This window comes from Equus przewalskii, chromosome 6 (assembly GCF_037783145.1).
Source record: "Equus przewalskii isolate Varuska chromosome 6, EquPr2, whole genome shotgun sequence".
Lineage (NCBI taxonomy): Eukaryota > Metazoa > Chordata > Mammalia > Perissodactyla > Equidae > Equus > Equus przewalskii.
Window position 1 is genome coordinate 1,138,741 of NC_091836.1, and position 14,894 is coordinate 1,153,634.

The 14,894-nt window shown below is 66.9% G+C and overlaps 1 protein-coding gene across 1 annotated transcript; it reads right to left on the minus strand.

The window, feature by feature from the left end:
• Positions 1-3,961: 3,961 nt before the first annotated feature.
• On the minus strand, positions 3,962-14,585 carry KLF16 (KLF transcription factor 16). Its single transcript, XM_070622392.1, has 2 exons — positions 13,692-14,585; positions 3,962-5,054 (listed from the first exon to the last, which is right to left on the minus strand). Exons 1-2 carry the CDS (start codon positions 14,149-14,151, stop codon positions 4,765-4,767), a joined length of 750 nt encoding a protein of 249 aa, XP_070478493.1. The 5' UTR covers positions 14,152-14,585; the 3' UTR covers positions 3,962-4,764.
• Between the last annotated feature and the right edge of the window lie 309 nt (positions 14,586-14,894).

The window sequence follows — 14,894 nt, forward strand, 5'->3', positions numbered from 1 at the left end:
CAGGTGGCCGCGGGAGGAGGGATGGAGGGAGCGGGCTGCCCTTGCTGCGGCCTCCGGGAGCCGCGCTGGCGCCGCCGCCCAGCCGTCCGCGGCGGCAGCACGGCCATCTTGAGCCCCAGGCCCCTGCGGCGCCTGGGCTGTCCACGGCGCGCCTGACCAAAACAACCCTCAGGGCCCGGTCACGGCTCATTTGCGTTTAATTTGCGTCTCATTAGCATGTCGCCCTAAAGCGCCCTCTGCTGGACTAGGCGAGTCCCGCGGGCGCTTCTTGTACCCAGGAACCCGCCTCGGTGACCCCGTTCACGCTCTAAAACTCAGCTCCGCCCTGGTATACAGTTGGCTCTCAATAAGTGCTTCATTTCTCCCACCTGGGCTTTTGTCAGCAACCGATACCTCAGGTCCCCAGGAGGTGTCCTCTTCTCATTCTCTTATCTGTTCACCAAGTATTGATCGCCTACTGTATACGAGGCCTTGTCCGAGATGCCATGCTAAACCTTATCGGATTTATCTACTCATCAGATGACGGCCATTTGGGTTGTTTCCGCCTTTTGTCTACTGTGAATGGTGCTGCTGTGAAGATGCGTGTGTGTGTGTGTGTGTGTGTGTGTGTGTGTGTGTATGAGCTCCCGCTCCGTTTCAGTCCTAGTGTTTAAAATGATGTCAGTCTGTTTGCAACTCCCAGCCTCTCTGGGAAGAGCTGGCCACCCTGGGTCCACCGGCTGGCAATCGCCAAGGACCCCTCCCCCCACTGTGACCGGGAATTTGGGCTTGAGACTGCTCGCTCAGGGGTCTCCCAGTGCCTCCTCACCACCAACAGGAGAATAGGCTCCTGAGCGTGGTCTTGACGATGCTAGTGAGGTCACCTCCGGGCTCGCACTCCTTGAGCGCTCCATCCATGCACGCTGGCCTCGGTCATTCATTCGACAAATATGTACCAAATGCCTCCTACGGTGCTAGAAACATCGGTGAAGAAGGCAAGATCCCCACCCTGGTGGAGGGGAGCTCTAGATGGGGAGACAGACAAACCACAGCAAATAAGTAAATGAGACAGTACGACGATACAAGGCAGAAAGTGCTGTGGGGGGAAAAGCAGAACAGGGCAGGGGGCTGGGAAAAGGGTGGTCCACCTAGTCCTAGGAAAAGGTGGAATTCGAGCAGTTCTGAAGAAGGTGCAGAGGTAACCAAGGAGGTATGAAGTGGAAGGGCATGCCAGGCGGAGGGCACAGCCCATGCAAGGGGCCTGGGGCAGGACCAGGCCTGCGGTGTTAGAGGAACAGCAAGGAGGCTGGAGCAGAGTGAGCAAGGGGGAGAGAGGGAGGAGGGGAGGGCAAGGAGGGGACCAGGCAGGTGTGGGAACATCCCAAGTGTGGAGTTGAGGGTGAGGTCCGGCTGGCGATGGATTTGGAGGTGTCATCGGCACACGGCGATGCGAGTGTGCCAGGAGCACAGAGATGAGGACCTGAGCCTGGGAGGAGGGAGAAGAATCCGGGAGGGTCAGGGGTCTGCATGCCAAGGTTGCATCCAGCAGGCAGGAGGGGACATCCTCGAGCTGTGGGAGTGTGTCCAAGGGACTGAGGGGCAGGGCTGCACGCATGGACCCCACATTCCAGGAGCCCTGCCACGAAGGGGCGGAGAAGCTGGCCCAACTGGAGTGGACAGGGGTCCGGGGAGCGACGTCTGCGCGCTTGCGGGGCAGAACCCAGCAGACAAGGTGAAGCAGGAGCGACAGGGATGCAACAGGGAGGGGGTCCTCGAGCAAGGGCGAAGGCCGCGTCCCCAAGTCGGGGGCGACCTGGGTGGCCGCAAGGCCAGGACCCTGGGGAGAGGTCAGCGGGAGCCAGCGCGGGCGGTGCAGCACCAGGGGCGGCCACCAGATGGCGGGACCTCACCTCACCTTCCTTGGGGCGAGAAGCGGGGAAGCCCCCGAGAGGGTCTGCGCTCCCCTGGACCGCAGCCCCACCGGCCTTCCGGGCTCTGGAAAGCGCTGGAATCTGGGGTGCATTTTTCCTATGAGGGGTTCAAAGCTCTCACCAGCTTCTCAATGCTCCTGGGGACGCTAAGCCCCCTCACCAAGGGACTCCTGCGCTCCCCCGCACTAGGTGAGCCCTCCCAGGTGGGAACAGGCACAGAATAGGCGGACCGCACAGAAGCGGCCAGACCACCGGGCACAGGAGCCGGGGGGGGGGGGGGGGGGCACTGATGGCGGGGTGGGGAACGGCCGGGGGTCCAGGCAACCCTCCAGGGAGGAGCCCTATCGCGCCCGCGAGCCGCCTCGAGCAGACACCCCTGCCCCCCTCGGCGCCGGAAGGGGGCGGGCGGCGGACGCCCCCGGAGAGCCGTGTCACCCCGCCTCGGTTGCCGGGTGACGAGGCGGGAAGGCGGGCGGGGGGCGCAGCTGCACGAGGCGTGGGTGACACGCTGCCGGCAGCGCCTTTCTCCGGCCTTAGGGCTGGGGGCGTGAGTGTGATTTTGCATCCCAACCAGTGGGGCCGTTCCAAGACCCCCACGAGGTCCCCGGATTCACTAGCCCACTGCCTCAGTTTCCCCAGGAGAAGGCTGGGGACCTGGGGTCCACATTTGCAAGTTGGGACAGACGAGCTCACAGGGCGCCCCGGCTGGGGGCCGGCGATGGGAAAAACCACGCGGGCACTGGAGTCGGGTTTAAAAAAGGGCTTGTTTTAATTAATTAAATACGAGGATGAGGCCAGGCAGGGCAGGGGAAGGGGCGCCACCCGAAAGCGTAAGTCCCTTGGGGCCCTCCCCTCCTCCCCCCACACCCTGTCGAGGGGCCACAGCTAAATGGCTGAAACCAGGTCCCAGTGACCACCGGCCCCTTGCGGGAGGCGGGGCGCGGGGCTCTCCAGGCCCCTGGACACTGGAGAGGGACCGGGGACGAGTTCTTGGCTTCCTGGGCCCTCGGACCCACTGGCCTACCCCTGGGGACAGGCGCCGGCCAGGGCTGGGGCAACTAAGGGGACGTCCAGGCAGACACAAAGGAAAACGGGGCCCCGGCCTGCCCCCCACCCCACGGACTAAGGCATCTGACCAATGCTGCCGAAGGGGAGCGTTTGCGGACTGATGGACCTGCCCCGCAAGGACATGCGGGGGGGGGGGGGGAGGCGAGCCGGAAGACCCCGCCCACCCCGCCCCCCTCCCCGGGACCCCGGACCCCCGACCCCCGACCCCCATCCCTGGATCCTGCCAGGCCGGGGGCCGGGTCCACACCACCGCCATCCAAGCCCCGCAGTCCCCACTGGGGAGACAGGAATGCTTCGGGAACAGACGGAGGAGAGACGAATCTCCTGCAGCCAACGGTGGGGGGGTGTCCCTGTCGGGGTCTCAGGGCAGGGAGCAGGGGGTCCCTTCCCGTTCCAGGATGGGAGTCCTCAGTCCAAAATGAACCCAACCGAAGCCACAGTGGGAAGACACTAGGAGACGATGTGGCGTTGACCCCTCCCCACCCTAAGTTCAGTTCATGGAGACCCTCCCCCCCCACAACCCCCCTGAGGACGACGGACCACCCACGGGGGCCCGGATCAAGAAAGCGATCGGCGCCTGAAAAAATATTCTACCCGGTCCAAAAAAAACGAGCTATCCCAGGGGGTCCGGGGGTCAGCCTGCCTGCCTCGAGTCCCCGTGGGCGGGACCTCAACCGCGGGTCCAGGGGCCTCGCGGCACAAGGGGAGGGGCCAGGGCGCCCAGCCCCCACCTGCAGGGCTGGGAGGGGGCACACTTCTCCCAATGGCTGTCATGGTCCCAAACAAGAGGGACTGATTGTCACATGATGCTGTGGAAGGCCAAAGTCGGGGACCCTACCCCGGCAGGAGCAGGGAGCCGGGCGTGGCGCCAGCTTCCCCTGCAGTCTTTCTCACTCACGCACTCACACACCCACCCAGAGGGGGCCCCGCGGCCCCCCAGGCCAGCATGGACAGAAAAAAATAAATAAGCCGGCGTTGCGTTCCCATCTCATGATATGCGCCTCTCCCCAAAAGTGAGTCAAATGCTCTTTGGAAGAACCCCAGTTCCCCTCCCTCCCCCCAAAATCTCAGAAGCAAAATGCGGACCCCTATGGAAACCCTACCACCTCACCACGCCCTGCCCCTGCCGCTGCGGCGCTGGGCGGCCCCCCCCCCCCCACAGTGGGCAGTGGGGCAGAACCTGTGGACACCTGAGATTGCGTACCCGAGAGGGGGCGGCAGGGCCGCACCCCGTTCCCTGAACGTTTCCAATGGCTTTCGGTGGGGTGAGGGGCCCCAGGTGGGGTTGGGGGGGTGGGGACAGGCAGGGGCTGCGACAACCCCTGGTTCATCTATGGCTATTAGCACACTTCATCCCAACCTGGAGCGAGGGGCCTGGGGGCTGAGTCTGAGCGCTGGTTAAGGGGGCGCCTTTTCTGCCCCCCTCCCAAGACCCATCCCCCACCCCCGCCAAAGCAGGGAGGTGGGGAAGGGGGGGGAGCGCCCGCCAGCCACCCGCCTGGGGTCTCCGTTTAACAGATGGAAAGAAAATCAAAGATCCTGGCTATTTACAGACGCGGGCTCCAGCCACCCCTCCGAGGCCCGGGTGACCCCGTGCAGTCTCAGCTCCCCCTCCTTGGTTTCTCGAGGGGGGGCAGGGGCATCTTCGGGGCCCTCAGGGGAACGCTGGAAGGGGCCGGGCTGACCCGTGGGTGAGAGCCCCGCCCCGGGCCCTAGACAGCAGGCGTGATGCTGGTGTTCCATGCCCGGCCCTGCGAGGGCGCGCTCAGGGCGGGCGGGCCGGGCCCTACAGGCCGGCGGGGGCCGGGCTGGGCGCCGGGCTGGGTGCGGGGCTGCAGGGCAGAGAGTCGCTGGGCGAGGAGCTGCGGGCGCCCGGGCGCCGGAGCAGTTCCGGGCGGAAGCCGGGGTGGCGGCGCGCGTGCTTGGTCAGGTGGTCGCTGCGGGTGAAGCGCTTGGAGCAGAGCGGGCAGGGGAAGCGCTTCTCGCCCGTGTGCGTCCGGTGGTGGCGGGCCAGCTCGTCGGAGCGCGCGAACTTCTTGTCGCAGCCCAGCCAGTCGCAGGCGAAGGGGCGCTCACCTGGATGGAGAAGGCAAAGGACAGACGGACAGCGGTCAGTGGGGAAGGGTGGGGGTGGGGAGACAGAAAGAGAGAGAAGTCCCATCAGATCCCAAAGGTCGTTTGTCTCATGCTCCACCTCGCTCTAGAGGCTGAATTCTGGGTGTGAATAGAAAACGTGAAAATGTGCCAAGAATGCGACCCCCCGCTCACTTCACGAACCCCTAATAAATATTCTCGTCTCCTATTAGCTAGGATCTTGCAGTAATAACACGACTTGAGCACTTCCGTCAGTTACTAATAGACCCTACACACGCTGAGTCCTACCAGCCCCACCCCGCCCCCACGGCCCCACCTCGGTGACCAGGTCTCCTAGTGTATTTGCCACACACACGTGCACGCCGGGTTTTTAGAGCTCCTTACGCCAGCGGGCCATGCTGTCCCCACCCCTGCGCAGCTCCTTCCCACCCCTCCTGTGGGGCATTCGGGAGCCTCCCAGGGGTTGGTGACCCCAGTTAACCCCCTCCTTTAGGGAATGACCACCCGGGCTGCACAGTGGGGGGGCTCCATCCGGGCCGACTCCCGTGCCGGACCCCTCCGCTGACCCTAGTGGCCCTTTTGCGGGCAGACGGACACGTGAAGGGCCTCCCCCCCCCCCCCCCCCCCAGCCACCTGCAGCTCAGCAGGCCGGTGGCGGCGCGCTAGCGCTCAGAGGGTGGGGCGGGGTGAGGAGCGCAGCGGCGCCGGGAAGGGGCGGGGCCCGGAGGCCGGAGCCGCTGGACTCGCCCCGCCCCGCACGGGTGGCGCTGGGGAGGGGCGGGCCGCCACCCTGCAACTTCCTCCGCAGACCCCTCCCACCGCCCAGGCCGGGCCTCGCCCATCCTGCCCCCCACCCGGCGGCCGCCATCGCGGCCCGCCTGTCCCCAGCCACAGGCTGTCTGGGTCTCTGCGCCCCAATCGGTGCCGCCCGACCACCCCCCCCACCCCATCTAGCCGGGCCGCGCGCCCCCAGCGTGTGTCGTCGGCGTCTCCCCAGCCGGCCCGGGCCGCCAAGGGCCCCACCCTTAGACTCGGTCCACCCTGGACCTCCGCCAAGCCCCAGGCCAAGGGGCCGTGCGCATCCCGGAGCCGGCACCCTTCCGGACGCCGCGCGGGGTACCTGGGACCCTGGAATCTTCGGGCGTTGTCTCGCCCGCTGCCCAGGGGTCTTGAAGGGGCTGTGGGGCTGTGGATAGAATATGGACACGGGGGCCGAGGCGCCCACGCGCCTGTGCAACGCCCCTCGTGGCACTGGATGGAGCCCCGAGTAGGACGGGAGCCGGCCAGACAGGGTGGAGGGAGCCACAGCGGGGTCACCCCATGGGTTACACACGGGGCGTAGGGGGGAGCCCTTGCCAGGCACTGTGGCGACCCACGGGACATGCCCACCAATGGGGGATAATGGAGCGAGACAGAAAGGCGTTCTCGGCCAGGGGTCGAGAAGCGCCCCCAAGGCAGGACCCATGGCGGGGTGGGGAGTGTAGAGGTGACCGGGGTCCCAGCGAGAGGAGCCATGGGACAGACTCGCAGCCGTGGGGGGAGCAAGGCCTGGATTCCCAGGGTGCCCCAGTGACCTCTCTGCTCCGAATGCTCACGGCTTCCCTGGGGTGGGGGGACACCAGGGGACTTCAGGGGGGCTGGACTAAAACTTCCCCTCCCCCACGCCTTCCTCCCGGCCCCCCCCAGCACGACAGAAGCGGGGCTCAGAGCCCAGCAGACCCCTCCAAGGTTTCTTGGGGGATTCCTGCCAGTCATGCAGCTGGGGGAGGGCAGGCCCCAGGAGGCTGTGAATCCAGGTGGGTTGGTGCCACCTCCCCAGGGGGTCACAGGCCACTACTGTGCTGCTGGGGGAAGAGCAGCTGTCCCCAAGACCACAGGCAACCCGAAATCCCTGGGGCTGCCCCCTCCACACCCCATCCCTCCCCCGGAACATTCGAGAAGGCAGCGATGGCAGCAGCTCAGAGGGGAGCCCCAGCAAGGACTGGGGCCTCAAAACAGCGCCGGAAGGGACCCCCACCCCCATCTCCACCCCGACTGCGACCACTCGGATCTGACAGCTCCCGAGGGCAGCGGTCTACGGGTGTTATGGGGAGTCTGCTTATGGGGGCGGGGCTGCCGGCTTTAGACCAGACCCCGGGCCTGCGGGAGGGACGCCCCTCCGAGGGGCATGCAGTCCTGTCGCCATCTTGCAGGGCGCAGACGGGGGGAAAAGCCGAAAAGAAGGGGGGCCACCGCGCTGCCGCTGCACCCCGCAGTCTCCTCACTTCCCCATTGAGGGCGGCGGGGCTGGCCCCCAGCCTCTCACCCTCCACTCCGCCCCGCGGTTCCACTTTGCAACCAGCAGGTTCCAAGAGCGGTGCCAGCGCGCCGCCGGGGCAGGACGCAGGCAGCCGCCGGGGACACAGCTGCCGCACGTAGCTTGGCGGCGGCGGGGACATCCACAGCCCCAGCCGGCCCCGCTCACGTGGTCTCGCTCCCGCCTGGGCGGGGGTCGCCTCGCGGGTCTGGACGCCTGCGGCCCCGCCCCACCCCGGTTGCTGGGGAGCGCACGTGCACACGTGGGTGGGTGGCTGGTACCACGCTGCGAGGCTTCCCGCCCCCATAACGCTGGGCAAATGCCTGCAGAATGCCAGGCCCTGCCACCGTCTCTCAGTCCCCTGGCCGGGAAGCCGGGTAACATTCGGGGCTCAGCGCCGGGAGGGGCCCAGGCGCGCGCACACCCCGCTGCTCCAGGCTACCTGGCTGGGCCTGGTGCTGGAGGAGGACGCGGTGGGCGGGGCCGCGGTGGACTTGACCCTCTAACTTGGGCTGGGACAGGTGAGTTAGGGACAACAGGCTGCCACGCAGACTCAGAAAAAGGGAGCAGAGGCGAGTGTGGAGGTCGTACCATGTGCCAGGTCCGGGTCAGCCTCCTGGCGTTCAGGGGACAATGCCCCACCGCCCTGGGCTGGGCCAGGGGCTTCAAGGGCCCTGGGTCTGACAGCTAAGCTCTGCCGTGACCTCCTGAGGTCATCCCTAGGGGTGGAGAGGGAGGTGTGGCCAGCAGCTGGCCCTTGAACAAATGGCCACCTACCAGGCAGATTGCCTGGGGGAGAGGCCCAGGTAAGGGAGCAGCCCAGGAGAGATGGGGAAGGCTGGGGTTGCAGTAGATGATGGGGAGCGGCAGGGAGCTTCCCCTAGGAGATGGCCTCTGAGCAGGCCACAAAGAACCCACAGGACAGTTTTGGAGAGGCAGCAAAAGGAATGGAAAATTGATGGTAGGGCCTGGAGAGCAGAGAGTCCCCCCGAGGCTGGCCGCCCTCATGGCTTTAAAAAGACCAGCCTATGGGAGGATCATCTGCTCTGTGGTCTCAAATACCTCCTGGGCCCTGGACGCCCCCCAAACCCAAGGCTTACTGCCCTCCCCGGCCCCACTCCTCCTCTGTAGGATTCCCCTTTCAACTATTCTGCTGGCGCCACCAAAAGCTTAGGCAGGCATCTCCCTGGCCAGCTCAATCCCTCACCTTCCCCACATGGTACCTGGCAGCAAATCCAGTCCGAGCCCCCTTGAAAATATCTCCAGACTCCACCCTGGCTCCTCCTGACTCCAGCCCCCAGCTCACGCCTGGACTGGTGCAGTAGCCCATCAGCTGGTGCCTGGGCCACACAGCCTGTGTGCCTCTCTGCTCTTTCCCAGAGCCGGCCCTCCACTGAGTCAATGCCAAGGGCTTCACTGTGGCCCTTCACCTCCCACCTGCCCATGGCTCCTCACACACCATTTCCCAAGCCTGCAACCTCTCCTTTGACTGTTCTGTCCCTTCTCTGCTCAGTGTCACCCCTCACAACAGTCTCTCCTTACACCCCAATGTCCCTTTTCTCAGCTGTTCTATATCTGTTCTCAGCATCTCCTGGGTGTGACACGTGACCCCCACCACCGGCCCGGCTGAAAAGCCCAGGACACAGACCTGGCATGCCGTGGATGCCTCACACATCTGTGGAAAGCGCCTACGGGCCGGAAAACCAAGCTCAGACTTCCGGCTCCAACAACAGTTAACTGTTGCCTCCTCATCGCCTCGTGTCCCCCCACCCCAGCAGGAGCTGTCACTACGTCCTTTTATTTAAAAGTCTGGCCATCTACAACCAGCTGTCCCTCCTTCCTCCCCGAGGACCCAGGCTTGCCCCGGGCTCACTTTCCCAGCCAGGCTGGCATCCTCGGCTTGGGGGCTCTTGATGCCTGGGGGTGAGGGGGGCACAGCTCGACAGGCCCCCTGAGCACGTGTGTTCTGCACACTGCTGTTCTGGAAAGAGCACTGGGCAAGGGCAGCCCAGCCAGCCCGGCCACCCGCCCTCCCTCCCTCCCTCCCTCCGGGAGGCCGGCTCCTCGAGCTGGTATCATTTGCCAGCTCCCGGGCCATCTGGGCCACCTTTATCAGGGAGCCTGGAGGAGGCGGGTTATCGCCCCCTGCAATGTTGGGGGTCCCTCCCCCACCCCCCCAGCTGGGGCACACGCACCTGCAGCCAGTTCCAGCTGTTCTCTGCACCCTGCCTGCTGGAGGGAACTAGGTGGGGACGCAGTCTCTGGGGACCGGCTGGAGGCTCCCAGGCCACCCCCACCCCCTCGGGCCTGGCACTGGCCCCCCCCCAGATAAGCCACCAGTCTCTCAAGCCCCACCTGACCCTAACGGAGCTCCCAGCTCTGCCTAGGAGTGGGGGCTGGGGTCTGCTGATCACTCATACATTCCTGGGGGGAGGGGGCTTGGTAGCAACTTCCCCTCTGGGCCTCAGTTTCCCCGTCTGCCTCTCCTCCAGGGGCCCTCTTCAGCAAGGAACACCACCACTACCAATACGATCCCTGGGGCTGCTCTGTCAGAACACTGGGGGTCACCCTAGCCGCCTCCTGCCCCCCACACCCTGGGCCTTCTGCCCCCCACCCAATTCATTCGGGCCCACCTTTCTCTCTCCCACGCGCCAGCCCGTCCTCCTCTCCCCGGTCCTAATCCTTTCTCCATAAACGGATTTTCCTCTGCAGGATTTTCCTCAGCAAAGCCAGGCCTGCCACCCCCCAGCCTGCCCTTGGGATTAATAAACCCTTCACCTGCTCTGCCCGCTCCTCACCTCACACCACCGCCTGGTCCTCAAAACCCACGCCCCAGCGCCCCTGAAGCCAGGGTGCCGTCCTCTCTCCTGGCGCGCAGCCCTCCCTGCCCCGGGGTACCCGCTGAGAGGGCTCTTCCTCCTTCACCGCTGCTGTCACCGCCCCCCAGGCTCCCAGGGAACAAGGACTGGGTGGTCCCCCCAGCACCTTACACCCAGCAGATGCTCAGCTGATATTCCTCAGACTTAAGAAGACGGGGTTTGAAAGTAAAACAAAGGTTTTCAACTGGGGGTGATCCTGCAACCCCCCCCCCCAGGGGATACTGGGCAATGCCTGGGGACATTTGTTGTCATCACAACTAAGGGGAGCTCCTGGCATCAAGTGGGTGGGGGCCGGGGATGCTGCTCAACCCCCCACAGCGCCCAGGACGGTCCCCCAGAAAAGAATAACCCAGCCCAGTGTCTACAGTACCCAGAGGGACAGACGCTGGCCTGGAAGCTTCACTTCCAGATCTGAGCTCTTTCTTGGGTGGAGAAGACCTGAGCCCCCCACAAGGCGCATGGCTCACTGCATGCTCTGCACGGGTTGGGGGGGGGACGGGAGGGGGGCCCCTCTGGGCCCCAGGGAGCCGTCCGGAGGTGGAGGAGGTTGGGAGAGCAGGGAGTACACAGCCAGCCTCTGCTCCCGCCCCCGCCCCATCTCCCTGCTCCCTCATTCTCTGTATCCACGGCAACGGCGTCAACATCTCCCGCAGCCCTCAGCTTCCAAAGTCCTTCCTCACCCCACGCAAGAGAGTGCTGCGCCGGGCCAGGGGCTGCAGGCCAGACACCGGGGAGACGGGACGGCCCTCCTGCTTCCCCGGGGACTCGGTGGCCCTGTGAGAAGACCCCACGGCCTCTCCTGACCTCCCCCAGCCCCTGCCACAAATGGAGCAGGGATGTGATGTGGGGACCACACCCGGCTCCAGCCCAGTGCCTGCTCAGTGCCTCAGTTTGCTCGTCTGTAAAACGGGGCTAGGGCAGGACTGGTGTCATTTCCTTTACAGAGAGAACGGTCCTCCGGCAAGGCTCTCTCCCGATGGCCCTCGGGAGACAGCTCAACAGACAGCTGAGTCTAATTACTGCTCCTCCTCAGATCTGTCCCCAGACCTGCCCCCGGCGATGGGCAACACCAAGCTGGCCTTGCGAGGCCCGGGACAGGCATGGCTTCCCCACCCCCAAGACAGGCATAACAGCAACCATTGCCCCTAGGGGCCAAAAAGACCAAAGGCCTTTAGACAGACCCCAACAGGGCTTCTTAGTCCTGGGGGTCGCAGAGACACCAGACAAGCAATCTTTAAACACCCAAGGGTCCGAGACCCTCGGGGAACAGAACCAAGGGTGCCTGGGCCAGGGACTTCCACTGTCAGCAAGAGCCACATGGTCCAGGAGCCGTGCCCCTTGTGGTCCCTCCATCACTATCATAGAAGGAGCTTCAAAACAGGACATCCACAGCCACAGCTCCCACGGGGGGTCAGGATCCGGCGAGGATGGCACCCTGCCCTCCCCAACATCTGCAGCCACCACCGGGACACCCCGACTCGGCCTCATGGGCCTCAGTTTCTCATTAAAAACACAGATGGCGACACTGACGTCCTGGCCGCGGTGAGGAGTCCTTCCTACCCCCCACGCTGAGGGGGGCGGCCACCACTGCCCGGGGGCCTACGGAGGCTCTGAAGGACCCCAGGACACCCTGGGGAGGTGTCTCTGGGAAGCCACGGTGGGGGGTGGCCTGGCCATCCCCTTCACCCGACCTGGGAGATCAGACACGGTTTGGGAGAAATCAAACCTAACCAGTGTGCTGGGGGGTCCCAAAGGCTCTCAGGAGCCACGTCGTCCAGCAGGCACCTGAAGCTGGAGATGAGACAAGTAGAGGGGGGCAGAACAATGAGTGAGAAAGATGGGGTCCCACATCAGCCTGGCGCTGTTCAGATGAGCACGCTCACCCCAACGTGCCTGGGCTCTCTTAGACCCCCGCCCACCACCCAGAGAGGCACCCCCCTCTGACCCTGTCGTAAAGGCATCTCTCCATTTTCACAGACCCCCAGACGTGCCTCCCACAGAAATACCTGAACCCCATTGCCTTGAAGAGGAAATAACACCCAGCGACCACTCAGAGGACAGTGGCTCCTGGCAGGAAACACAGACCCCCACCCCAAGTCCTGCCATGGCTGTGTGTGCTGGTGGGCAGAGCCTGCAGGCCCGGAAAACAAGCCAGACGTGGAACAACTGCAGAGAGGTGCAGCTGCGGACAGGCGTCTGGCATTCGAGGCCCCTCGTGAGCCTGGGGCTGCCCACCCCGTCTCCAACACGACACATCACTTGAGCCAAGCCCCCTTTCCTACGCCCCCCACCACGCATTCCCACCACGGGAGCATGTCGCCTCAGCCCGCGCTGAAACAGCCTGTTGTCCAACGCGACCCGCATCGCATGGCGACTCTCAAAGGGAAACAGGGTTTGAGCACCCCATAAACAGTCGAAAAAACGGGAACCCGGAGCAAGCGGGTCGTGCGCTAGGAAGTGGCGTGGCAGAGCCAAAACACCAAATCGATGCGCGCCCTCCCAGCCTCCCCCGCCCCGGGGCGCCCACCTGCTCCCCCGCCCTTCCCCGAGGGGAACACTCAAATCCAGGCACGCCACCTTCCCCCGCCCCCAGCCCAAACCCACAGCTTGGAGAAGATTCTCAGGGTTGAGAACGGGAACCCACGGGTAGGAAAGCTCAGAATAAGACAAGAAGGCTGTCTCAGAGTGAAAGGGCGGCCAGCGCCCCCCTGCCGCCCGGCTCCTCTAGCCAGCCCCCCACCCCCGCCCTGGGCTGCGAGAAGTGACAGTGGCGCCGAACTCTCCCCCGATAGCCCAGCGCTCCTTCCCGGCTCCCGCAGCAGGTGGGGGGGACCCAACACGCTGGGAAGCGCGGTGAGGGTCTGACTCCTTCAGCACAGGGGTCGCCCTCTCCAATTCCCCTCCTCCCGACCCACCGTCCCAGCCCCGCCCTCCGCCTTATTAAAACACAGAAGGAAAGGAAAATACAGGCCGGGCACCCCCCACCCTGGCTCCGCGCCAGGCGCTCCGCCGCCCTCTGGGGCGAACCCTCCCGGCCACCCGGGAAGCGGCGATGCGGCTCCTCGTCCCTCTCCATAAATAAGAAACTGAGGCAGGGACAGAGGAGAAACGCGAACCTCACAGCTCCGCGCTCCCACCACGGCGCCCCCCCCCCCCCCAGATCCGAAAGCAAAGGAAAATAAAAGAGAAACGAGACCGGGGAGAGGGACCGCCCGGGAGCCCGGATCCCGCCCGCGGACCCGCGGCGCCCGCCATCCGCTCGCCGCCCGACCGCGTGGCCGCCACGCCCCCTGCGCGCGCCCCACCCACCGAGGCCCCGCCCTCCCGGCCGGCGCGGCGGCGGCCCGGGCGCGCCCCCCTCCCCGCCCCCCACGCGCCACGCAGTTTCGGGGTCCCGGCGGGGGAGGGGGCGCGGGAGCCCGCCCCCACGGGGGCCGAGCTCACCTGTGTGCGTCCGCAGGTGCGACTTGAGGTGCGAGGACTTGTAGTACGCCTTGGCGCAACCCGGGAAGGGACAGCGATGGCTCTTGGCGGCGGCGGCGGGCGCGGCGCCGGGGGCGCGGCCGGAGGACGGGGACGAGGCGGCCGAAGAGGAGGAGGCGGGCGAGGCGCCCCCCGGGGCGGCGCCGGGCCCGCCGCGCAGGTCGGCCAGGATGCTGGCGGCCAGCAGGTGGGGCGCGGCGGCGGCGGCGCCCGGGCCCGAGCTGGGGGCGGCGGGGGGCGGCGGCGGCGGCCCCGGGGGCCCAGGCGGGGTGGCCTCGCGGCGCGGCGCGCGCACATCCAGGCCGGCGGCGGGGCCCGCGCCCTCGGGGCCCGGCCGCCCGCGGTGCACCACGGCGCCGGAGGAGATGGCCATGAGCACGTCGGCGGCGAAGTAATCCACGCACGCCACGGCCGCCGACATGCCGGGCAAGGGCGCGCGGCGCGGGCCGAGCGGGCGGAGCAGAGGCGGCGGGAGCGGCGCCCGTCCGGCCGGCGGCGGCTGCTCGAGTGCGGGAGGCGGAGGAGGAGGAGGAGGAGGCCGGCGCGCGCCGCCGCCGCCGCCGCCCGCGCTCAGCCGCCCCGCCCCGCCTGACGCGCCCTGACGCACCGGAGCCCGCGGGGGCGGCCGCGGCCCGCCCCGCCCGGAGGACGCCCCCTCGGGGCGCGCGGCCACGCCCCCCGCCCGGCGCGCCTTCCACCTCCCTGTGAGCCGCGCGCGGCCGCCTGGGGCGGGGCCCGGGCCGGAGGAGCCGCCCCCCGGCGCGCCCACTCGTGCCTCGGAGTGCGCCCCCCTGCCGCCCGGAGCGCGCCTGCCCCACGCGGGGCGCCGGGCGGGGCAGCCCGCTCCCTCCCGGCGCGCCCCTCTCTCTGCGGCGCGGGCCCCGTCGCCTTCCCGGAGCGCCCCCTCCCCAAGCCAGGGAGCTCCGCCCCCTCCCCCGTACGGCCCTCTCCGTGGGGCGCGCCCCGCCCCATCCCGGCACGCCCCACCCCCCTCCCCGGAGCGGTCCCGCCCCCTGCCGGCGCACCCCTCCCTTCTCGGCGCGCGCCCCGCCTCCTCACGGGCGCGCCCACCCCACGCCGGGGCGCGCGGCCGGCGAGAGCCCGCGCCTTCCCCGGACGCTTCCCCCCACCCGGCCCCGGGCGCGTCCCCGCTCGTGATGGGGA